Source organism: Artibeus jamaicensis, unplaced genomic scaffold, assembly GCF_021234435.1.
Source record: "Artibeus jamaicensis isolate MK-2021 breed Jamaican fruit bat unplaced genomic scaffold, CSHL_Jam_final contig_2566, whole genome shotgun sequence".
NCBI lineage: Eukaryota > Metazoa > Chordata > Mammalia > Chiroptera > Phyllostomidae > Artibeus > Artibeus jamaicensis.
The window spans coordinates 475,690-502,774 of record NW_026521552.1 but is presented as its reverse complement, the minus strand read 5'-3'; the positions used below and the strand labels follow the sequence as shown (position 1 = coordinate 502,774).

General features: G+C 39.0%; 1 protein-coding gene across 1 annotated transcript; it reads right to left on the bottom strand.

The window, feature by feature from the left end:
- Positions 1 to 8,902: 8,902 nt before the first annotated feature.
- LOC119058915 (putative zinc finger protein 66) lies at positions 8,903 to 25,097 on the bottom strand. Its single transcript, XM_053662574.1, is given in 7 exon segments — positions 8,903 to 9,259; positions 9,261 to 9,481; positions 9,484 to 11,173; positions 12,017 to 12,087; positions 22,434 to 22,526; positions 22,875 to 23,001; positions 24,686 to 25,097. Coding segments are annotated over 7 exon segments (2,274 nt in total). The 5' UTR covers positions 24,719 to 25,097; the 3' UTR covers positions 8,903 to 9,220.
- Between the last annotated feature and the right edge of the window lie 1,988 nt (positions 25,098 to 27,085).

The window sequence follows — 27,085 nt, the reverse complement described above, 5'->3', positions numbered from 1 at the left end:
TGGGTACTGCGAGGCACTGAAACAAGAACTTCTACAAGTGCAGCACCCTAGGCAGACTGCCTCCCTCTTTTCTCAGATAACTACAGAGAACAGAGACCTTCATGCTAAAAGCTTTGGGAAAAGTTAGCTATTGACATATGCCTGTCAAATCACTTCGCCATGAACAGGCAGGAAGTCGCTCCAGTACATCCTTGAGTCGTTTCAAAAAATGGACAACAGGGACGAAAGGGGAACACTTCCTTTGTGGCTCATAGTCAATAATTCAACAAATCACATCAAGGCAAGGAAAAAGCTGCTGAATATTGGACAAAGTCATGAAACTAGGTTCTGACTGCCAAGATCACTCGCATCCTTACCAAGGATGGTGCACACTGGAATTATTGGTATCCTTACCAAGTGCACATGGGTATTATCAACTACCAGTCGATGTTTTTGCATATGATAAAGAATAGAAAGGATGCGAAGCTCAGGAATTAAACTAGATACAAATAATTCAAAAGGAAAATGCGTTGGGTTTTTTTTTTTAAGTGTAATCACTTCTAAGTTTCAAAAAGGGTAAGACTTTAATGACTAAAATGTTCTTTTACTTAGAAAATAATGATAAGAGCTGGTCATGATATGTCACCAATGCTTACTTCAAAGTTCATGATTATTTACAGAAAAGCAAATATTTAATAGACTAGAATTTCTCTCAGTATGTTTTTTACATGAATTTAATGTGAGAGAAAAAAGTAAATTCACAGGAGAGAAAAAAAGGCCCAAAGTTTTGAATATTTTTTGGAAAACGTTTAGGTGGTGACAGACTCAGTCAGTTCTTCTCTCAGATCCCTTTCCCCATCCCGGGAAATGAGAAGGGAATGACTGATAGACAAGTCACCCCCTTTGAGTGAGAAAGAGCTGCATTTGGAAGCTAAGAACCATCAAACCTTTAATCCGGAGATTTAACATTCGTATTCAAATCTGTAATTCAGCAAACGTTAAGGAACATATATCAAGTACAAGCGGATATCTCACAGCTTCATCAGCCACATTCCATCAGCTCACGACTCATGGAGATCCCGGTTCCCCTACTCCTCCCGCTACTTCATATTTCTGCTTCTGAATGTTTCCGTCTCTCCCCCGTTTCCTTTGCACTCTTGTCCTTTTCTGTTTCCTCTCCCCCACCCCCTCCTTTTCCTCTTTTCTCTATGCCTGTCTCTACACCTGTTCCGAAAAACTCTTCAGACCTACGGTATTTCAGCTTCACTTGCTCTTTCTCCCCCCGATCTCTCATTGCTCCCGTTTCCATATACTTCCGGGTTCCGCGCTTCCCCCGGGCCTGTGTCCCGCCCCCGCCCGCTGCCCTGGTTACTGGCTTTCCTGTCACCCCACAGCCACCGGACTTGCAGTGCAGTTTCTCGCTCAAACCCGTCTCCCCAAACCGCCTTTCTGTCCCTGCAGTCGCTCCTCCAACTCCTCTCCTCCGAACCACTCTCCCTTTCTTAAGAGCCTCTTCTTAAAGGGTTGACTGGGCGCCGTTTGTCTCTGCTCTCTCATCTTCACAACCTCTAACGGTCCCACCTGCACGCACTTGCTCAGCTCTTCCCCGACCGCTCGCTCGGTGCCCAGTGGGTGTCCCTGGGGCGGGCGGATGTCTGTAGAGAGGGCTGAAGGTCCCAAACCGAGGGGCGATTCAGCCTCTGTGGCCCGATAACAGAAGAGCGAGGCGCACCAACTGTTTGCTCCATACGCATTGTTTCCTGAGACCTTAAAGGGCACAGGGTGGGCCCGCTGCCCAGGGAACGTCTTTCCGTACCAGGGCCACGCGGCGGTCGGAATTTAACAACCGGAAGGTGGAGAACTCTCTGGCGGGACGACCTCAGGGTTTCCGCGTAAACCCGCCCTCCGCAGGAAAATGGTCGGGGTTTCGGGAAGTCTCACCTGGATGTGCGGTTCAGCCCTGCGGGAGGCGCAGCAGCGAGTATTTCAAGGCCCACAGCGATAGTGAGGCTTCTGGCGTACCGGACAGCCGCCAGAGCGCCTCAGGTTTGAAACTGATAGACCAGACCAGGACTGTCAGTGCTCAACAACGGCCGCCCAGTGAGGCACAAACTGCGCGTGCGTGCTGCAAACACGTTACAGTCCACGCAGACTGCTTCCGGGGAGGAGAGGAATTTCAACACCTGTACAGGGGACTGGACTTGGCTCAGGGTTAGGGCCTGCAGCCCTCTATGTAGTTCTCATAGGTTATATTCTTTCCTTGATCATTGCATTTGACTTTAGAACCATTTTGTATGATTCGATGCAATCACAAAGAAAGTAGCAGAGAAGTCTTTTAGGGAATTCTCAAAAACTGGCAAAATAACGTGCGTGTGACTATGAGACAAAGAAAAAATGTGAAACTCAGAATGTATTCTGCATCCAATAAAAATGAAAAGTGAACATATCCACATATGTAATTTGCCTCTACATCAAGAACAAATTTTAACATTTATTTTTAGAGGGGAAGGGTGTAAAAACTGATGTGGGAAGTAAATACATGATCAGTTTCCCCTCTCACATTCCCCAACTGGGGACCTTGGCCCACAACACTGGCATGTCCCCTTACTGGGAATAAAAACCGACCTTTTGGTTCACAGGCTGGCAATCAATCCACTGAGTTATACAGGGCCATCACGAGAAATTTAAAATAACATTTGTCCAGAAAGGATGGCAATTTAACAAAACACCTATAAGCATAAAGGTTCTTTTATTTTCATTTTGTTTGCTTTGCTTTTCTGTACATCCTTTTGAACTCTCTGCCTGTGAAGGGATTAAGTTTGAAACAGCTCCTCCAGTCCTGAGGCTACCTAATGTTCAGGCAGCATGGAGAAAGAGGCCTAGGTCTTTGAGGGTATTTACAAGTATTTCATCATCATAAACCACTTAAAACTTGAAAACGGGGTAAGTGAGAATACATAGTTCATTCAGAGTGGTCAGACAATTAAAGGCAATGTATTTCTAAATGAATTACGTATCAATGGTTATTCTAAAACCATAGTTGAGTAGCTCAGTGAATGAGAACATTGTCTCGATACACCAAGGTAGTTGTTTTATTCCTGCTCAGGGCACATTCGAGAATCAACCAATGATCCCTGACTGGAGTGTCTCAGTGGATTGAGCTCCAGCTTACAAATTGAAAGGTCACAGCCTCCAATCCCAGTCAGGGCACATGCCTGGGTTGCAGGTCAGGTCCCTAGTAAAGGGTGCATGAGAAGGAACCACACACCGATGTTTTTCTACCTCTCCCCGAAAAGTAAAAATAAAATCTTTAAAAAAAAAAGAACCAACCAATGAATGCATAAATAAGTGGAACAACAAATTTATATTTATCTAACTCTATCTCCCTTCCTCTTTCTCTTAAAATCACAGAAGAATCAAACAAGAAATGCATAAGTGGAAACAGAAATTGTTTTTCTCTCTCCTCTTTCCTATTTATAAAAATTAAAAATTAAAAAAATATGAAAACAGTTAAAAATAAGAAATGTTAAATAGAAAAATGGGGATAATATAAAAAATCAGTATTTGAAATTGATTACCTCTTTTGGTAATCAACTTCAGTTTTTTAAATTTTACCTTTTGAAATCAATATTTCAAAAGAGGTAAAACTATTCGAGATAAAATGTTCCTATCTGTAGCCTTGACTTTGGGAGCCTCAGGTAGACCAGCTGAAACAAGAAAATGTTGGAACTGGCTGCTGTGGCTCAGTGAACTGAGCGCCAGCCTATGAACCCAAAGGTTGAAAGTTCAATTCCCAGTCAGGGCACATGACTGGGTTGCAAGCCAGATTCCCAGTAGGAGTCTCTTGAGAGGCAACCACTCCCTGACACTTTCTTCTCTTTCCCCCTCCCATCCTCTCTAAAAGTAAATAACACCTTAAAAGAAGACAATATGTCACTGAAAAAAAGATGCAAGAACAAAAAAAACTTTCACTGAAATCCCCCTAGAAAGCTTCCTGAATGTTTATTTTTTGGTTGCAAAACATATTTCTAGGTTTTATTTGGCTTACCGCAATAAAGAGTTATTTGTCCCAATGTTATAACTATGTATCTTGTATCTTACACCTACATCAAGCTTACTATTAAACGGCACAGATGTGTCATCACAAGCACAGGCTGATAATTATAATAGTAATTCTGTAACAGTGCAGCTTCCATCAGAAATTTTTCCTGCCTTTGTTCTCACTATATACATTTACTTTTTTCCGAGGCAATTATTTAAATTATTCAATGCCCTACTTTAGGAAGGTTCATATGAGAAATACAGGGAAGTTATCAGCCTCCTCATCTACATCATTAGTAGAAAAGAGTGGTTTGGAAAATATTTAAGTACAAATCCACAAACTCTTTACATGGGTTTTCTTTCTATCACTGCCCAACCCATCCATGGCTTACAGAGTGCCCAGGGTAGAACTCCCTGGAAGAATTCCTTCTGTGTACTCTTACAATTTGAGGAAGAAGTACTGAGCCAGACCTTGAAAAATGCTGACTGGCATCTTGTGTGTTTCAGAACATTGATAACTTTGTCAAGTACTCATTAGAATGGAAGAGTTTTAAAGTATACTCAAAGCAAGGGGCAGACTTTACTCAAAACATCATTCCATCTGTATCCTCTGAAGCGGTCCATCCTTGAGTCACCGGGTAAAGGGGGGGGGGGGGAGAAATACATTTACTTTTCCCCTCCAAAGAAATTTTAAAAAGTCCTAGGTTTCAATGACAAATAAATACAAGTATCTAATAAGACTCCTCCTATTCAAAGACCTAGGTAGGGTCCTCCTCACACATTATGGTGGAACACAACAAACACACCTCAATAAACTTCCACCTTCAGAAAAATAAAGAAAAAAAGAAAGGTGGTACTCAGAGGCCTCCAGTCCACAGCAAATGTGCAGTTTTGCCGGGCAGAATGTACTTCACAGACCTATTTCTGGGCACCACAGGGGGGAAGGATCTTTTTCTCAACTCCACTTCTCCCGAGAATACAAATCTAGTTCTCTCCTTCCTTTGTTCCTGACTTTACCTAGTCACATCCAAGAGTACCAGAAACACTCCTTTCTTGTGAAATAAGCACTTTCCCTAGCTACCTCCTTCTAATAAATACTAACAGTTTCAAGGATTATTGGAAGTTTATCAAGTCACAGTGACTTTTATACTATAACTTTATAGAACCTAAACTGTACAACAGTAATTTTTTAAAGATTTCATTTATTTATTTTAGGGAGGGGAAGGGAAGGAGAGAGGGAAAGATCAATGTGTGGTTGCCTCTCAGGTGCCCCCACACCTGCACTGGGTACCTGGCCCACAACCCAGGCATGTGTCCTGACTGGACCCTTTGTCTTGCAGCCCATGCTCAATCCACTGAGCCACATCAGTCAGGGCAATTTTTTTTTAAATAGCACTCTACATGGCACACAAGAGTTTCATTTGGTATTATCTACACCCACCATTTTTAGCAACACATGTCTAGCTTTTTAGGTTTATCCCAGGGTCCCTGTGCTTCTCACATGTCCCTACAAGTAGAAATTCCTATCACCAATACATGGTGTCCAGAAGGAGGAACTTCAGGGGAACCATCTAAATCAACTGGAATCTGACTTCAATAGGCATTAGGACAATGTCCTTGATTTGGATTTTGTCAGGGTTTCGAGTTTTAACTTCATATTGACCCTAAAACTATCTTAATGTTAAATTATAAGAGTCAGGGATGAAACAGTTATACCTTTTAGATCTCTCTTGCAAATCAGTTCCTATGCTTTTGATCTCAGGACTTATGAAAATATTTCACATGGAGTAGAAAAATTAAGACGACTTATAAGAGAACATACAGCCACTGTTTTGGAAAGAAAATTCCCACTGGAGGACGCTGGGGGTCCGTTGCCACAGTAACAGGACCACAAACACCACTTTCACACCTAGGTGTGCTGGATCTGAATGTGAACATCACTCATGAAGAAATGTCAGAACACCCTGAGGTGAAAGAAGACCATTAGTCACAGCAGTTTTAAGTATGTCATTCCAGTAATTTCAATAGTCTGGTGCAAATAACACATCTTTTTTAATTACTAAATCTTTTATTACAAAATTGTTAAGTATCTAATGCTGTAACATAATCACATTCACATACACCATATATTTTAGATGAAATATTCAAACTGTTCGCCCATCTATGTGAGACATTCACGTACCCTACCAACCACACTCAAGCAGCTGTTACTTCTGACGGACCCTGTAAGTTTAATTGTGACTCTGTGAGCTACTATCTAGAGCAAGAAATTGTGGGAAAATGCAGTGTCGGTTCAAGGCTCCTACTTACAGGAAGTAAATGGCAGAGCAGCAATATCCTAAAGTGCCTCAGCTGAACTTCCAAAAAATCACGTCATCTCTATTGCCTCTACAGCATAATGTTCTAGTAGGTACTATAAAATATATCAACAATGGAGAATTTTCTCACATGAATGTCTCAACTCTCTGAAGAAATTCCTAATGACATAACGTCAGTGCATTACCAAGTATATACTGAAGTATACCTTGTTACTACAAGTTTGAGCAAGGTTAAATATATGAACCTTGAGGTTGATAAACATATCAACTTCATTCAGCTGTATTAATGAAAAGTTCACATAATCTAAATACAGCATGTCAAAATGATTCTGTCACCATCTGTCAACATACGCATTATAAGCATTAAGCAAGAGTTTTTGTCCTTGTGATACAATGATCCCATAGCATAGTTTTCTTTGGTTTTGAAACTGGAAGCTAATTATTTAGCAAATATAGATGAACAACTTCACATAGTTAGGGGCAAGCTGTCTGTACTTTCTCACATATCCCTGACCACTTTTTTGTTCCAACCACATCAACTGATATTCATCAATTCTATCTATGACTACCCTGAATATACATTAGATTTTATTTTTTTAATCTTTCTAAATATTTTTAATTTATTTATTTTTAAAATTATTTTTCAACCTGTACAGTATTTTTACCCCCTCCCAGCCCACACTCCTACATTAGGATTTTAATATATTGACGTAATTGTTTTTTAAGGGTATCTTGGTCAAGTACTTAATGTTTCTATTTCTTATATTAATGCAAAAAACAAGACACCCTGCTTGGAGACATGCAACACAAGTCTAAGTCAACCACAAAGGGCATCTCCATTTAGATTTTCTTCATACATTGTGCATCCCAATGTCCTCAGTCTTCTGTGGAAAAGTACATGAGTGAAACTCACCTAGTATACAAGAGTTCACAGATATGTTAGGCAGCAACAATGAACCCCATTATTTCACACACACATTAGGAATCAAAACATAGTAGCATGAGTGATATGAGATTGGAATCACATGAATATTTCCTTCTCAAAATATCTCAAATGCTGTCAACATATAATAGGATACATATCCAAAACCCATCTCCTAGATGTTTGGATATACACTAAAAGGTAATTGTCTATGTTTTTAAACTTTGGATGATTCTCTATAGTAAGAATTCTGATTTAGAGCAATACTGGACAACTAAGTCTCTAAGTTTTTATTGTCAATTCTAATATTTTGAAATTTTTTCAATTACATACTTTCCTAAATTTTTTATATCCTGACAGCAACTTTCAGGCATAAATTCTATGGGTTCTTGTGAACTGAATATTTTGAAGCTGTTCATTCTTTGTGATGAACACATAATTTCATCGCAGAGTACATTCCCTGAGAAACAATGTAGCTGTGATTTAGCTAAACTGTTTCTAAATCTTTTTAAAGTTTTATCTAGTAGGAATTCTTAACTTTTTAAAAAAGGTTTTACAGGCTGGAAAGTAGTTGTGCTGGAAGCATTAGATGGTTGGGGAAGGGCTTGAAACACAGGTGTGTATTGCAATCTGTACTAAAAGTTTTCTATTACAGTAATCCTGTTTTACATTTTGGTTCACTCTAGTCAGCACTGAATGTGTTAGATGATATGTATGAATCTTCTTCAATCTGAAAATCCCATAACTCCCACCCCTTTCTTACTTAAACATTGTTATCATGATTTTGAAGGAAGTTTTTGTCAGTTAATTTTCATATCTGTACTAATCCTTCTTCAAGTTGGGGTGGGGGATGATGACACAATTTAGTATATGCTAAGATAAACTCTTAGTGCAAAATAAACAAATACACTTTAGTTTAAAAAACAAGATCTTATCCTGGCTGGAATAGCTCAGGGGATTGAGTACAGGCCTGCAGACCAAAGAGTCCCTGGTTCCATTCCCAGTCCAGGGCACATGCCTGGGTTGCTGGTCTCCAGTAGGGGGCGCGCAAGAGGCATCCACACAATGAGTTTCTCTCCCTCTCCCTTCTCTCTGAAAATAAATAACTAAATTCTTAAACAAAACAAACAACCAAGATTTCACTTACTTTTAGAAAGAAGAGAAGGGAAGGAAATATTAACATGGGAGACATGTGTCAATCGGTTGCCATTCCCATGCCCCCAGCTGGGGACTGGACCCCAAACCAGGCAGGGGCACTGACTGCAAATGGACCAGCAACTTTTCAGTTTGCAGACCAGTGCTCAATCAACTTCAGCCACACCAGCCAGGGCTCTAGTATGAATTCTTATATATCAAATAAGCTGTGAATACTGAAGAACTGTATTCAACATGCTTTTCATTTGTATTGTTTGTATTTACAATGAACTCTGATGTTGACTAGACTTCGAATATTGGTTACAGCTTTGCAACATTTTAAATAGATTTGTTATGCTTCTCTCCTCTATGAATTATCAGATGTGGATTAAGGTATGAAGGAGGATTAAGAACTTTGCCAAATTCATGGCATTTTTAAGTATTCTCTGGTGGTGAATGACAGCTGAACAAGGATAAAAGGTATTGTCAAGTTTTTCAAATTTTATTCTTTCTCTGTAGCATCAATTCTCCAATGTTGAGGAAGTACTGAGCACAGGTGAAAAGCTTTGACACATTTCCTACACTTGTAGTTCTTATCCTCCATGAAATCTGTCATGTTAGTAAGGTAAGAGGACAGCCTAATGGCTTTACCACATAATATACAATATTTCCAATATGAATATTCTGATGTTCAGAAAGGTGAGAGGACTGGCTAAGCCCCTTGTCACATTTCTACCTTTAGAAGGCTTCTCTCCACTATAAATTCACTGATGTTGATTAAGATTTCAGGAACTTTACTAAAGGCTTTGCTACATTCACTGCATTTTCAAGTCTTCTCTCCCATTTTAGATCTCTGATGCCAATTAAAGTTTTGAGGATGGGCTAAAAGCTTTATTACATTCTCTATATTTATAAGGCTTCTCTCCAGTATGAATTTTCTGATGTTGAATAAGATTTAAGGATTTGCTAAAGGATTTACCACATTCTGTACGTATGATAGGCTTTCTTTCAGGATGACTTCTTTGATGTTGAATAAGGGTTGAGGAACACCCAAATGTTTTATTACATTCTCTGCATTTATGAGGTTCTCTCCAGTATGAATTCTGTGGTGCTCATTAAGAGATGAGGAACACGTAAAGGGTTTAGCAGGTTCTCCACATTTATAAGGCTTCTCTCCAACATGAATTCTCTGGTGTTGATTAAGTTTTGAGGACTGGGAAAAGCCTTTACCACATTCTGTACACTTATAAGGCTTCTCTCCCGAATGAATTCTTTGATGTAGATAAAGTGATGAGTACCAGGCAAAGTCTTTACCACATTCTCTACACTTATAAGGCTTCTCCCCAGTATGAATTCTCTGATGTTTATTAAGGATTGAGGACTCTGTAAAGGCTTTACCACATTCTGTACATTTATAAGGCTTCTCCCCCGAATGAATTCTCTGATGTTGATTAAGTTTTGAGGTCCGGGCAAAGTCTTTACCACATTCTGTACATTTATAAGGCTTCTCCCCTGAATGAATTCTCTGATGTTGATTAAGTTTTGAGGACCGGGCAAAGTGTTTACCACATTCTCCACATTTATAAGGCTTCTCTCCTGAATGAATTCTCTGATGTAGATAAAGTGATGAGCACCAGGAAAAGTCTTTACCACATTCCCTACATTTATAAGGCTTCTCCCCAGTATGAATTCTCTGATGTTTAGTGAGAACTGAGGACTCCGTAAATGCTTTACCACATTCGCTACATTTATAAGGCTTCTCTCCAGTATGAATTTTCTGATGGTAAATAAGGGCTGAGGAGTGGCGAAAGGATTTATTGCATTCTTTACATTTATATGGTTTCTCTCCAGTATGAATTCTGTGATGACACTTAAGTTTTGAGGATTGGTTAAAAGCTTTACCACACACTCTGCATTGATAAAGCTTCTCACCAGTATGAATGCTCTCATGTCGTGTAAGGTCTGACAACCAAATAAAGCCTTTATCACATTCTCTACATTTATATGGCCTTTCTCCTGTATGAATTTTCTCATGCCGTGTAAGGTATGACACCTTGCTAAAAACTTTACCACATTCTCCACATTTATAAGGCTTTTCCCCAGTATGAATTTTCTGATGTTGAATAAGCCCTGAGGACTGGGTAAAGGCTTTACCACAGTCTCTACATTTATAGGGCCTTTCTCCTGTATGAATTTTCTCATGCCGTGTAAGGTATGACAACTTCCTAAAAGCTTTACCACATTCTCTGCAGTGGTAACATTTCTCCCCAGTATGAATTCTTTTCTCATGTGGAGTACAGCATGAATGCCTTTTAAAGGCTTCACCACATGTTTTACATTTGGAGAACTTCTTTCCTGTATGAATTTTCTGATGTACAGAAAGACCTGAAGTTCGACTGAATGTTTCTCCACATTCTTTATATTCAGAATGCTTTTCTCCCGTCTGGCATTTCTTAAGTCTATTTTGATTGAGTATATGACTGAAGACTTTGCTACATGGTACACATTTGTAAGTGACTTCACTGGTACCAATATTCCCTTCTTTACTGTGATTGAAGAATTGCTTCAAACACTGGACACATTCACCTTGTTTGTTTGTTTTCTCCATAGTAGGAATAACCTCTTGTGTACTGTAACTTGACATTTTCTCAAAGAGTTTCTGGCCTTTACAATGGTTTTCTGGAAGCTGAAGATTTTCATGTTTGTAAGGATTAAACCCATGGTCAAAATTTTTCCAATGTTCATTACCTTGGCAACTTCTATCTTCATTACATGTACTCTGGTAATTAATGGAGACAGAAAGGCCATTAGTAACAGATTTAATTTCATTACACATGTACACTTATTCCCAAATAACTATTCTGTGGTATCTACTAAACAATGTTGGTTGTATGTATTAAAAATGTGCCCAGCCATGAGAGGTGTGACTACTCAGTTGAGCATTGTTTCACAAAATGAAGCCTTTCCAGTCCTAGTCCCAATCAGGGAGCTGGCCTGGATCGTAGGTTCCATCTACTACAAGGGTGTATGCAAATCGCAACCATTTGAGGCTTCTCTCCCAAAACAATGTTTGGGTTTCTCTTTCTCCCTCCCTTCCCTTCTAACTATGAATCAAATTTTTCAAAAAATCATCCCCAACTGTACATGATACATACTTAAATATGAAAATCCTTATTTCTCAAAAAAGAATAATCATTCTTCAAAGAAAATCTTATGAAACTGATCACATTTAAAATGTCCATGTGCATGATATATCACTGAATTTTAGAAAGCATTGACTGAAAATTTCATCTAAATCTACAATTTAATCAATTCTAATGATTATTCACAACGCAGATTATGTGAATTCTTAAATGTCCTGACTGTCTTTGCAAGAATATATACACACAGGAAATGGTTTCTAGTCTTCACATTTGGACACACATTTATCTGCATTGTCACTGACTTAAAGAAGAATATTTCCATAATGTATACTATTTTTGCCCTATAGAGGTAACAAGGATTTTCTCAAGGAATAATTGTCCTACGTTAGTTAAGTTCCTTTTAACATCTTTTTTTCTCATCACATACTTTCTTAGCAGGCTATCATTACATGATCAAAGGCACCCCTTCCCTATCTTACCAGTATTACTGTAGAGAACAAATCTTCCATCCCTGGCTTTCTCAACAAGGCCTGGTAGTCTGATGGCACAGCTGAAAGATACAAAATAAAGTTTCACAGCTTTGACACATAGTGACCTTACCAGCAGGTTTTGACCATATTCCATTTCTGAGTACTCCTAAAGAAAGTTAAATGTTCCAAGCAAGAAAAGGTATAATGAGAAAAAGTCACATCAAAAAGTGTGTATTCAAGAAGAATCAATTAATGAAAAATTCAGTTTTCTTCCTTGGTTGCTTAAAGACTAGTCACCATCATCATCAATGACACAGTAATTGTCCTGACCAGAAAGTTCAATACCAGTAGACTACATCATCAGAAACAAACGATCCTAATGTCTTTCACCCTGGACAGGCAACAGCATGCAAGAAATTTGTTTTTTATGCTATTGCTTGTTAGACGTTTCTTCCTAGGCACTTACAGATACAAGAAGGGACAGACAAAGGTGGAGTATGAAGGAAGAAGAAACCTAAAACCTCATTTGCAAAATGTTCTTAATGTATGTTTCAGAGATAAGTCTTAATCCTTTTTACACAGTAGGTATTCTATAAATGTGTGAATACAAAAATGTGCAGTATTTAAATTAATGAAGCAAATACCTTTACTTTTATTAAGAATCTGGTCTCTGTAGTGTGATTTTGTCCCTGATGACATGGAGGCCTAGATCCCTGTGATTACAGAGAAAAACATGTAACAAAAGTAAGAATTGTCTGTTTCATTAAGGATGTAGCATGTATCGATACAATTTCCTTTCCTTCCAGCAATGTGAAACTGCTGATGAATTACTTCTTAGCTGAAATGTTTAGACTTGGAGCACTGGTCTCCATTCTTTTCACTGATTTCCTGGCCACTCTGTCTCGGGGTAATGACTCCTGTCGTTTATGTTGCCTTTCAGCATATTAGATTGAAACTGAATTCAGACTCTTGATAGATTGCACCAGAACAGGAAGAAACCACAACCAGAGCTAGAGGTAATATTTTCAATTATGAAAGGTCATAGTTATATGGTCTATTTTGTGAAATAGTACTTGGTCATGGCATGCTTATTCTTCTTCAAGCAGTTTTTGTTTTTTAAAAACTAGCCAAAGGGTGTAGGACCATCCCAGGTATCAGCTTTGTGGTGGGATTCAGAACCCATTTTGGAGGTGGCAAGACAACTGGCTTTGTCTTGATTTATGATCCAATTGATTATACACACAAAAAAGATCCCAAACATAGACTTGTAAGGGGAACATCGGCCAGCGAGGTTCCCTCTAGCGGGGAATGCCCTGAGCCCTTCTCTGAAATGGCTTTTATTAGGGCTGGGAAGTGCAGGGGGACACAGCACACGTGCACAGCTTATCAATCAATGTCCGACAGGCTGTAGTCATAAAAAACTAGCACTGTCTATAGATAAAAATTGAAGAAACATAGAAACCTTTCCAGGTTGGGGTCTGTGAGACATGATGATGCCAGACGGCTGTAAAGCCGTATGTCATGAAGTAAGGAGTTTCACTCTTTATGCCTTGAACTCAAACATCTGGGTTATACCGACAGGGCTTACTGCTGAACAGAGCTGGCTTCAAAGGACAAAAATGTACATTTTAGGCCCGATTCCCATGTGACCCGTGGAATTATAATCGACTCATGCCTGTTACCTGCACTATGACCTGGTTTTCCAGGGAGACTTACAAGCCCCTTTCAGAGCTTGCTTTCTAGGGGCTACAATCTCTGAAACCACAGAGCGGTCCCCAACAGACTTGTATGAAATGACCTGTATGTGAAGGAAAAGACTTCAAGGAAACAGAGATAGGTATACAAGAACACAATGAAGAAAGTCAGGGGGACTGTATGGGCCAACATTGGTGCTAACAAAATAAAATGAGGAACAACCAACTGTATGGGAAAACATATTTGCCAATGATACCTCAGACAAAGGTTTAATCTCCAAAATATACAAAGAACTTACACGACTCCACTCTAAGAAGTCAACTAACCCAATTAAAAAATGAGAAAAGAACTTAAACAGACACTTCTCCAAGGAGGACATACAGAAGATCCAGAGACACATGAAGAGATGCTCAGTATCGTTAGCTATAAGAGAGATGCAAATTAAAACCACAATGAGATACCACTTTACACTGGTCAGGATGGCTACCATAAACAAAGCAACAAACAACAAATGTTGGAGAGGGTGTGGGGAAAAGGGGTCCTTAGTTCACTGTTGGTGGGATTGCAGACTGGTACAACCATTATGGAAAACAGTATGGAATTTTCTCAGAAAAATAAAAATCGACCTGCCTTTTGACCCAGCAATTCCACTGCTAGGATTATATCCTTTTTTTTTTTTTTTTTTTTAGGATTATATCCTAAGAATCCTAAAACATCAACTTCAAAGAACCTATGCACCACAATGTTCATAGCAGCACAATTTACAATAGCCAAGAGTTGGAAGCAACCTAGGTGCCCGTCAGTAAGTGAATGGATCAAAAAATTGTGGTACATATACACAATGGAATTCTGTGCAACAGAGAGAAAGAAGGAGCTACTACCCTTTGCAAGAACATGGATGGAACTGGAAAGCATTATGCTGAGTGAAATAGGCCAGGTGTTGAAAGACAAATACCATATGATCTCACCTTTAACAGGAAGCTAAACAACAAAACAAACAGGCAAGCAGAATAAAAACAAAGACACTGAAATAGAGAACAGGGGGACAGTGACCAGAAGGGAGAGGGGAGGGAATTTAAGGGGGGGAAAAAGGGGAGGGATTTGGAGGAACAAGTATGAAGGACACAGGGACAAGAACTAAGGGGGGTGGAAATGGGAGGGAGGTGGGGGACATGGAGGGGGGGTGGCTGGGATGGGAGAAGTAGACAGAAAATTGTACTTGAAAAATAACTAAATATAAAATTTTTAAGAAATAAATAAATTTTTAGGACAAGCTAAAAAAAATTAAAAATTAAAAATAAAATGAGGAAAGATTCTTCAGTGACTTTATCAGTGGGGACTATTCAAATTTTTCACAAGAGAACTAATAAACTAAACTCTTTTTTTAGTGATTTTTTAAAATGTTTTATTTATTTATCTTTATTAGAGGGGAAGGGAAGGAGAGAGGGAGAGAAACATCAATGTATGGTCGCCTCTGGTGAGTCCCCTGCTGGGAACTGGCCTGCAACCCAGGCATGTGCCCTGACTGGGAATTGAACAGCGATCGTGTGGTTCGCAGGCCCATGCTCAATCCACTGAGCTACACCAGCCAGGGCTAATAAACTAAACTTAGAAAAAACTTATCCCATGATCATACATTGGAATGATTACTGTAAGCCATCAGTAATACCCCAGCTTATCCAAACATTTAAAGCATTACTTATCAAAATCCCAATGACACTTTTCCACAGAAATAGAATAGTCCATTCTGAAATGAAGATGGGGGTTGACTGGTGTAACTCAGTGGGTTGAGCATCATTCCCAAAAAAAGGTCGCCGATTCAATCCCAAGTCAGAGCAGATGCCTGGGTTGCAGGTCATTTCCCCTTTGGAAGCAGGACAGATGCAACCAACTGATGTGTCTCTCCCATATCAATGTTTCTCTCCCTTTTCTCCTCCCTCGATCCCCTCTCCATAAAATTACATAAATAAAATATTTTTAGAAACATATTTCAAAGCTTCTCTTATCAATAAAGTATATAAAAACCATTAGGCAGACATCAATAATTAAGCACGGTGGATAAAAGAGCCTACATACAACTTCTTCTGTATAAGCTCAGAGGAGCCTCAACACGGAGGCTGAATACAACCAAATAAGGAAAGGATATTCACATAATCAAAGACTGCTGAAAAAACTGGTGGTCCATGTGTGAAATAATGAGTGAAGTTGGACCCCTACATGAAATAATATCAAATAGTGAATAAGAATGGAGGAAAAATTTATCATAAAACCAGTAACTGTTAATCTACTAAATGAAAAGGTATAAAAAACATTTTGACCTATTTGTTTCACTATAACACCAAAAAAAAAAAAAGGCAAACAAAGTAAACAGAGACAAAATGGCATTATACCAAATAGAAAAACTTCTGCACATTAAGGCTAATCATCAGTGGGTGAAAAATACAACCTGTGGAATGGAAGAAAATTAGTGAAAAGCATATATTTTCTAAATCTTTAGCATTCTGAATATATACAGTTATCTTTGAAAAACACCACGATAAAAAAAGTAGCACAATTTTAGAAATGACCAAACACATATGTTTAACTAATCTGTAAGTTAGGTACAGACAGACACTTTCTTAAGTTGTGCGAGAGAGGCTTGTCCTATGGTAGTGGGTTTTCAGGACTCAACTCAAGTTAGTGTCAGTAAGTTGTGAAAGAGAAACTGAACTAATACACACAAAATAACAACTAGGCCACATTCTTATGCCATGTACCAAAATAGACTCAAAATGGATTAAAAACCAGAATGGAAGACCTGGAACTATGAAAACACTGCAATAAAGGATAGTCAATGATATGTGTTGTAGATCTTACCAATGTGTTTTTATACACTTTTAGGTATATATGTACATATAGCAATCAAGAAAAAATAAACAAATGACACTACAACGATGTAAGTTTTTGCACAGCAAAAGAAATCACCAACAAAACAAACAAATAACTAATCTATCAAAGAGGGAAAGTTATCCACCAATGATGCTAAATATCCAAAATAGATAAAGAACTTATACAACATCAAAAAAAATCAAACAATCTGATTAAAAAATGGTACATGTCCTGAATAGATCTTTCTTCAAACAGGGCAGAAAAATAACCAATACACATATGAGAAGATGTTCAACATCATTCACCGTCAGAGAAATGCGACTTGGACCCACGATGAAATACCATCACACATGTAACAGGATGGCAATTACCAATAAATCAACAAATGAGCATCAGCAATGATACAAAGAAATGAGAACTCTCATGCAGCCACTACACAAAACAAGATGAAGGTTCCTCAGAGACTGACGAACAAGTACCACAGGGCACAGCAATTCCATTTCTGGGGAGTTACTCGAAGAATATGAGAATACAAAGTCAAAGCAGTATATGCACACCCATACCAACTGCAGCATTCTTTACAATAGTGAAGATACAGAATTGAAAAAATCCCCATTGCTATATTGGTAGTGTAAATTTGGAAGAAAGTAAAAATGTTGAGTTGACATGTGAAGTCAGAAAGTGATTATTTCATCACATCCCCCTTCACATGAACTTTGTTTGATAAGGATGGACTAATTTAACTTCATAATTATCATGAATGTACTATTCAGGTGGGGGGGCACTGAGAAAGAGTGGCGGTTATGCATGTGTGAGTTCTTATTAACTTCTACACAATTCTGCTGCAAAGCCAAAACTGCTCTTTGAAAAAGTCATTCACAGACCTTCTTCTCTGATGTATGTTTACTCAAGTCTCTGCATCTTTCCTATGGTTCTTTAAGCACATCCAAGAAACATACGTTTGCATTCTCTACTAAAACACACACAGAATACACACACACACACACACACCAGTTCACAATTAAAATGAGCAGTATCAAAAAAAATAAGAAACAATATTAAGTGTTTTCCAAATATGTGGTGAAAATGGACCCTGTACATGACTAAATGAAAGAAAAATTGGTACAAACAGTATCAGTAACAACTGGGATATCAAAAAATTAAAAATGGAATTGTTTTCTAATTGCACGCTTCTGCTTCCGGGTATTTATTTCTCCAAAAGAATTCAAAGCAGGACTTGCAAGAGACATTGGCACACCTGTGTTGACCACAGTACAATTCACAAAAGCCTGTAATAGGTGGAATCAACCCCAATGTCTATGGATAAATAAATAGATTTAAAAAATGTAGTATATACACACAAAGGAGTTGTATTCTGTCAGGAAATTGAGAAAGATCTTAACACCACATAGCACAATGACAAACATTGAGGACGTTTTTTAAGTGAAGCACACGAGACAAATACTATAGGATGCACTAAGTAATCTGATGGGGTCCACCTCACAGGAAAAAAACAAAGGTAATTATCTGAGAACTGGTTTTAAAACAACAGAGAAAATGGTTGTTTAATGTACACTGAGACATTTCTGGCAGATGGAAGTTGCAGCAGGTCACATGGACAACAAAGGGAGTATACTTAACGTGAATGGACTATACAGCTATAGTCCATTATATGGTTAGGACGCTAGATTTGTGGGGGCTTCTGACAAAGATGAAGGCATAGGTAAACAGCTATGCTTCCTCGCACTAGCAAAAGAAGAGTAACAACCAATATAAAAACAAAAAACAAACAGAACTACCAGAAAATCGAACTGTACAAAAGCCTGACAACCAATGAGTTAAAGAAGAAGCATTAATCTGGACTAATAGGAGGGGCAGAGATGGACAGCAAGGGCTAAGAGGACTTGGTGGCAGGCGGACGGGGGCGGGTGAGGTAGTGGCTGGGGGAAGGGCAGTCCCACATTCAAATGCACATATACCAGGAGGAACAACTGGGGAGAGAAACAGTGAAATCTAGGGTTCCAGCGCAAAAAAAGAAAGTTGCAAAACCTCTGGCTGTCAAAACCTGTAGGGGCTTGCAGAGGTGAGAAAAACTCCCAGTCTTACAGCAGATTCTGTTGAAGGGGTAACAGAATGTACACAAGCCCACACACCAGGGAATCAGCACCAGAAGGGCACACTCACTGTGTGGATAGTAGGGGAAGTGACTGAAAACGGGGAGACCCAACCAAGCACCACTGTTCCCTCTCTGACACCTCCCCTGCACACAGTGCCGCAATGTTATGAAGTGAGTTCCCTACACTACCCAATACCTCAGACTCCTCCCCTTAAACGTGACAGGTGCACAGACACAAAGGAATACACCCAAATGAAGGAACAGATCCAAAATCCAGAAAAAGAACTAATCAAGGAACAGATAGCCAACCTAGCACATGCAAACTTCCAAACACTGGATGTCATCAGTATGCTCACAGAGATGCATGCGTATGGGTGCAAAATAAAGGAGGAAGTGAAGGCTATCAAAGTAAAATAAATAAAAATATACAGTGAACCAAAAGTAAAGGGAAGAAAACTGGGACTCAATTCAACTATTTGGAACAAAAGGAAAAAAATCAATATTCAACCAGAACAAATGGAAGAAACAAGAATTCAAAAAAATGAAATGAGAGTCTTTAGAATTTGGGGGACAGTTTAACCATGCCAACATCCGAATCATAGGGGTGTCAGAAAGACAGGAAGAGCAAGAAATTGAAAACTTATTTGAATAAATAATAAAGGAAAAATTCCCCAATCTGGAGAAAGAAATATACCTATAAGTCCAAGAAGCTCAGAAAGTCCCAAACAAGTTGGATCCAAAGAGGAGCACACCAAGACACATCAAAATTAAACCACCCAAGATGAACAATAACCAGAGAATCTTAAAAGCAACAAGAGAAAAAAAGTTACCTACAAAGGAGTTCCCATAAGACTACTGGCTGACTTCTCAAAAAAAACCTTACAAGCAAGAAGGGGCTGCAAAGAAGTATTCAAAATTATGAAAAGCAAGGATCTATTTCCAAGATTAGTCAGTCCAGCAAAGCTATCATTTAGAATGGAAGGGCAGATAAAGGACTTCTCAGATAAGGTCAAGTTCAAGGGCTCATCATCACCAACCCTCATGCTATGAAATGTTACAGGGATTTATCTAAGAAAAAGAAGATGACCAAAAATATGAACAGTTAAATGACTACAAACTCACAACTATCAGAGACTGAGCCTCAAGAAAACCAAAAAGGAGAAAAAACTAAGCAAACAACTAGAACAGGAGCATAAATCACAAAAATGGAGTTCACAGGGAGGGTTATCAGTGGGGAGGGGGTGAGGTATAGGAAATGAAGAAGCCAAAGAACTTATATGTACGACTAATGGACATGAACCAAGGGGAGGAATGATGGAGGGAAGTGGGGTACAGGTTGGAAGAAAATAAAGGAGAGGAAAAGTGGTACAAATGTAATAGCGTAATCAATAAAATATACTCAAAAACAGATGCTAGATTTGTGCTGACATGATTTTTCACAAAATTTAACAGAAAAGACTTCTAAAAGAAATGTTATAAAACTTTTTAAAAATTATATTCAATTTAGGGATATTTTTATCTCACAGAAGGAGAATATTAATTCACCCAGGAACAGATATAAAATTAACCCTATTATAGTAACTACACTGGACAAAACAAACACTGACCATGAACAAAACACGGAAAAAAACAAGATACCATATTTTGTCATAAATACTGTGCCCTGTTTTGCCTAAATTTTTGAGAAAAAACTCAAGATGTACATTATACCTGGGTAGCACCTCCAATAACTGATATTTCAGACTCTTGTGTTTTGTAATTAGTTGTTACATAAAATTTCCTATGCCATAAAATGTTAAGAAAAGGCTAAAATTTTTTTATAAAACAAAAAAACAAATAACTTAATATAAATAAATACAGAGCTGAATTTAACAATTAAAATAAAAGATACTCTTTTCCTCAAAGTTTGGGCAGAATATGTGGGTGCCCATTATACACAGGAGCTTGTTACACATGGCAAAATATGGTCAGTCATAAAAAACATAAGGTAAAAACCACACAAACAAGCACATAATTTTCATGGCAAATGACATGGCAGATTTATATTTTCATTAAGTCCCACAATATATTATGTGTACTGAGTTGAAAACTATCATTCACTTTTCTAATATACGAATAAAACCGAAAACATAACTCAATTTGGGAAATCTATCACTGACAAGGGAACACCATGGAAAACCAGTGAGGATGGCAGCTGAGTAAGATGGAGAGATGGACTTTTAAGAAAAACTCCAAGTCTTTTCCTTAAAGGGCTTGACACAGACTTATTGGGACTCACTTGCTCTGATCTCTAGCTTTGGGACAGCAGATTGAAAGGTGCTAGGGATTTTAGGGAGGGACTCAACTGTCTGCCTTCAGGCCTAAGGCTGGAGGAGCAGCCTGCCCCCACACAGAAGCCCTGTCTGAGGCCATTATTCCCTTGCTGAGCCCTCCCCACCACAGAGATAGAAGGAAGGTGCCATATCTGAGTCTCTGCCTACCTGCCTGGTGCTATAGCCCTGTCCTGGGGATTCCCTGAGACCTTGCCCCATTCAACTTGACAACCCACACAAGCCATGTCCGGTGCCTTTCCCACTCAAATGGCCCCTCTTGCATCATGGTGCAGACTCTCCTAAATCTTTCAAACAAGCTGGATCTGGTCTCTGCATGCCCTGTAACTCTCACTCAGCAACCACATGCCAGACAAAGCCACAATTGGCCCTGGATCACATCTTGCCCTCTCTGGGTACCCTACAAACCCAGCTAAATCAGGAGCCCTCTGCACATCACTCTATAATGTGTGCCAGGTGATTGATCCAGGGCAAATCACAGGTGGTGGCTGACCTTGAACCTCCAGGGAGGACCCAGAGCCAGTAGACAGCTTAGGAACATGTTACACTCCAACCCTACCACTTCTACAAGCAACACACTCAAGGGCCAGAAGCAGTGAGCACCAAAGCACCACCAAACGATTTAAAAAATATGAACTGATATTTTGTAACTCACTTCTTACCAAAGAATAGTGATGAAGAAATCGGGTAACAATAGAAACTGTCCTATAAGGTGGGCAGTGTTGTCAAGTCGGCTATGGCAGTAACTTACTGAAGAACTTAAACAGGTAAATAAACACAGTAGAGTATTCTAACAGAAAGGAATTAAAACATACACTATAAACTTCTTATGTTATTTCATACTATGCAAGAGGACATTTTAAAGTGAAACAAAAAATTAGATTGTCTCATTTCGGGTGGTGCATCTTGCTGTGATGAAATCACTGAGTAAGTCTACACTTGGTAGGGTCTTATTGGAAGCCTCCATAGTATTAGATTTTATAAACCAGAAAACATGACACCTGTCCCCAGGGTGCTTGGGATTTCTGCACCAAATTCCAGGATCTCAACTATTTCCTCTGTAATCACTTTCCATGAGAAAAAAGCAAAAGTTAAATGCAGAAAAGCTTAACATACATTTCGGAGAAATGCACAGATGTTCATGGGTCCCCAAAGCAAAGCAACAGAAGCCAGAGGACAGCAGCTCTCACAGGTGAAAAAAAAGACTTTGGCCCCAAGAGCTAACAGGATGACTGAGGTCACCTGACATGTTCGAGACAAACTGGCCCTGTACAACAACAGCAGCAGTAAGCCTGGGCTTCTCAAAATCCCGTCCACTGAAGCACAGCTTGCTTCCCAAACCACACTTAAAGGTCTGGCTTCCTCTGGGACCTTTGGGCTTCTCAGCAGTGTCACCTGCTTTCCCATCCCCACCTACCTGGGGGGGCAGATACTGTCTTTTCCTTGTTCACAATCCAGCACTCCATTTGCTCCAAAAAGTTGACCAGAACTGGCTTAGAGACAAAAGCACCTGTTTATATGAAAAAGAATCATTAGTTCTGAGGAAATTTCCCATTCCACTTTCTTCTTAGGTAATTAAACTGGTAATATAAAATATTCTAAAGTGATTTTCCAAATAACGTTTTCAGTAGCAACTTAATTATTCTAGACCACATGTAAAGTTTTCAGACACTAAAAGTCCCTAATTCACATGGTTCATGAAGTCTTTTCTCTCTACACTGGATAACCTGTAATTTCTCCATTGAGACCTAGAATCTGAAGGGCTCCCATACAAAGCAGAAGTCCCCCCAAAAATGTTAAACTGACAAAACAAAACCCCACAGGTGGAGCAGGAGGTCTGAAAGGAAGTCATCCTCACCCAGGGAGACCAGGGTCCTGTAGTTCTCCAACATCACATCCACGTACAATTTCCGCTGACCTGGGTCCAGACATTCCCACTCCTCCTGAGAGAAATCTACTGACACGTCCCTGAAGGTCAATGGTCCCTGAAACAGCAGAGTTCAAAATGTCATCCAACAAGCAAACACTGTTAGGAGAAGTGGTTTTGAGCAAAAAGAGTAGCCTGACTTACTTACTGGTATCATTTTCAATCAGATATATACTGTATTGTATTTTCAAACACTGAGACATGACGTTGACTACCACGAACCCCAAACAGAGACTTTATTTTTTGGGAAAAGAAACTTTAAAACGAAGGCATCAACACAGGCATAGGTATGTGAGCGTTGTATTTGTATCATCTGTAATGAGCTATGTACATTTCTCAGCTACAAAACTCATGGGGAGTTGAAAGTGTATGTACTTATCAACATTTAATTCAGACAAAAGACAAATGAAGATTTGCAAAAGTGCAAATTCTGATACAGGAGTCTGGGATGGGGCCTGTGTTTCCACATCTTTAACGAGCTCACTTTTTACTACTGACAGCAAAGTCTCTGGTCCATGTGCCACACTTCTGAACAGCACACAAAATAATACAGAATTCAGACACATCTTTGAGCTGGAAATGGTTTATAAAATTTATAGTTTTCAAGAAATAAGAAACAACAGCCGAAATACTATTTGAAAATGTTGTATAAGTAATCTTAGAACAAAATTATTATTCCTATGTTATAAGAGTATTTTGTGGAACATATAGTAAAGGGTAGAGCTAAATATTTCCCCAAACTTGATGTCCAATTTTTCAACAAACACAGGCAAATACATGTAAAGAGAACTTATGACTATTCATTGGAGTTTCGGTAACTGAGAAGAATGCAAACATCTGAGGAGTAAGAAGCATAAATAACTGAAATGTTAACATTTTATGCACACAGACTGACATATATATATATGGAAACTAGGTACAACTGGAAGGAGACAGAAAACAGAATTTTCATGTCAATGAAATTAAAATTTGTGAGTCTGTAAATCTCATAAATCTAATTGTGGATGGTGTTCTTTATCTTTTGTAAACACAGTAAGTAGAGGAACATACATAAAGTTAGAGCTATTTCTTAGTTTTTTATTTCTCTTAAAATTTTGTGTATCATTAGTGGAGAGCTATTATCTTAGAAATGTAACTGAATTGAAAATACACTTATATTCATCTTGTAAACTTTATTGAAAATACAAAAACTAACAAATAGGATATGTCTGTAACATGAGTGTGTAATATAAGAAAAATTTATAGGAACAAAGGCTGATTAATTCAATCATCCACGTCAAACACCAATTATCTCTAGGAAATAAAAGTATTGCCTTCATTTCCCAAAGCAAACAGAAACTAAGAAGATGACAAATGTGATGGTTTTTGTATATCCTTCAGTAATTCCCTTCTAGATCCTTGTTCACAACAAAGGGAAACTGTTACTGTACACCGAAGAGAGCACTTCAGCCAAGTGAATGTCAACTGGACTAGAATAATAGATATCAGGTGACTGAGGCACACAGGACACCTCATCACTGCTGTAACATTACTGGCAAAAATACAGAAATAAATCATTATGTGAAAGTGATCACAAATAAACTTTAATTTTTGCAAATGTAAATGCACATGTATCTCCTATGTGTTGCCAAAAATAGTGTAGTGCATTTAAATAGCAGAACTTTTGTCTCAAACTAGTAAGCAAGTCTCTTCTTTGTCAGAACTTTCTGAGCTATCCTCACCAGTAAATTGTGCATTCTTACCCCTGATCTATAGAACTGATGCTGCAGCCACATAAATCTAAAACCTCCATGTCCCTTCTTCACCAACAGCCAAGTTTCTGGCCCATCCCAAGATGGGTATTGGACATGGGTGCCTTCCCAGGTTGATCTGTCACAGAGGGAATATTTTCAGCAGTTAAAGGTCATTAATTCAGGATGGGAATTCTTTGTGTCCTTGGGGAAACTGGATAATGAAAATGTAGAAAGAGAAGGCTCTGGGCAAAGGAAGTAAGTGTATAAACTGCTGATCTTGACAATCATAAGAAACAAAGGGAAAAAAATAAGTAGATTAAAAAAACCTCACTAGTCAAAGACATCAGAAGCAGAGAAGGACCTGGTTTTTAACCCACTGATGTTAGGAGGAAAAGCAAACACAGCCCCTCTTCTCACCCAGGACACATCGTTTACCTGAGCAGCAGCCATGTCCTCGTGGTCCTGCTCCTGCTCTGGGTTCTTTTTTCAGGTGACATGCAGAGGAGTCACATCTGCATTGTGACAATGTGCCTTCAAAGGCTGCAGCACAGCCCCTTTTTCTGCTTCCACCACATTCACAGGCAAAAGAAACCTGGAAAGCCTGAAAAGGCCACTTTCTCCTGTCCTTTATCAAAGGAGAGTCAGGAGTTAAAGAGCTCCCACATGGAAACCACACTGAGTTTTCTTTCTTCTTTTCAGATGTTCTCTTCTTTCATCGACATCCACAAACTCCTACAGAGAGGAGAACATGCATTGCTGAACCTCAAACCCAGGTTACCTTCCCTGACCAAAGCCTGCTTCTCACTCTTACAAATGCAGCGGGGCATGCCTTTTCCTTCCCATTCTCCTTTGTTCCCCCTCTGCAGATAACCTCTGCCCTTTCTTTCTCCTAAACTCTAGGGGCCCATCTTATAACTCTTGTCTCTGGTTCCCTGAGCCCACTTATTCTATCTCCGACTTTCTAAATAAAATTTTTCTCATTAAACAACATGCATGCCCTGGCCAGGTGGCTCAGGTGGTTGCAGCGCTGGCCTTTCATATGTTGGAACTAGGTATTTCCCTGGGTTGGAATAGTTCCAACATATGAAAGGTTGTGGGTCCTGACCATAACCTTTCCTGCGGGTCCAGGACCATGGTCACGGTCCTAACCATGAAAGGTCAAGATACTTACCTAGGTTGTGGATTGAATCCCCAGTCAGGACCCATGCAGGAAGGAGCACATAGATCTTTCTCTTTCACATTAATGTTTGTCTCTTTCCCTTTTCCTCTCTCTAAAATCAATAATCACACCCTCTGGTTGAGGACTGAAAGAAATGCACTCCAGAGCATCTCCTGCTAATCCCTGGATTTACCTTAGCATCACCTGCAGCAACTCATTAAACAATGATGCTCCACCCACAGCAGTTGTCCAACTCTGTGGACAATGACACAGCTGATGTCTTAAAATTTTACAGGTGATTTAACAGGAATCTGCAGGGAAACGGTTTACTAAACATGCAGACCCCTAGAGAATTAGGGCTCCACTATGTTATAATTCTGCAGGTTTGCATTGGGCCCATGAAATGGCATCTTTATCTAATTCTCTCTTGGTGCCTGTGTTGCTCCCCCAAGGCTGTTTTCTGTAGCACTGGGCCAAATATATCACACCCAGCACACCTCAGATCTCTGGGTACAGGAAGGACGTCGGGCAGAAACTTCTAAAATGACAGGCTGCCTAGTCAAATTTTTTTCTTCTTTTCTAGAAAATTACAAAAAGTTATTTTAAAAACATAAAATGCAAGTTCTAATACTAAAAGCTTTAAAAATACTAGGTATGAAAATATGTTCATCAAAGTACACAATCAATAGATGGCCTTTCTGGGAACCATATTTCACGTCAATCCAGTCCTTCTTTCAATAGTTTCAGAGAATGGACAAGAGGGACATGAGGGGAACAGCTACTTTGTGGCTCAGTCACTAATTCAACAAATCACAAAAGGGAAGGAAAAAGCTGCAGAATATTAGATGAAGTCATGAAACTTGGGTCTGACTGTTAAGATCATTGACATTTTAAAAGAAAAAAGATCACTGACATTTTTACCAAATGCAAACTGAAATAATCTAATATTATTGAAGAAGTATCACTGGGTGTTCCAACATATGATAAACAGAAAAGATGCAGGGCTCAGAATTTAAACTACACATGATGTATTTTAATGGAAGACTATGTGGATTTGTTTGTTTATTTTTACTGTAATGACTTCTTCGTTTAAAGTATGGCAACAGACTCAGTCATTTCTTGTGCCCGGTCACCTCCCTCTTATAATCCCAGGATATGAGAAAGGACCCATGACTGGCAGACAAGTCTCTGCCCTCTGAGTGAATAAGGGTTACAATTGGAAGCAAACTATTATCAAATTTACAAGCCTT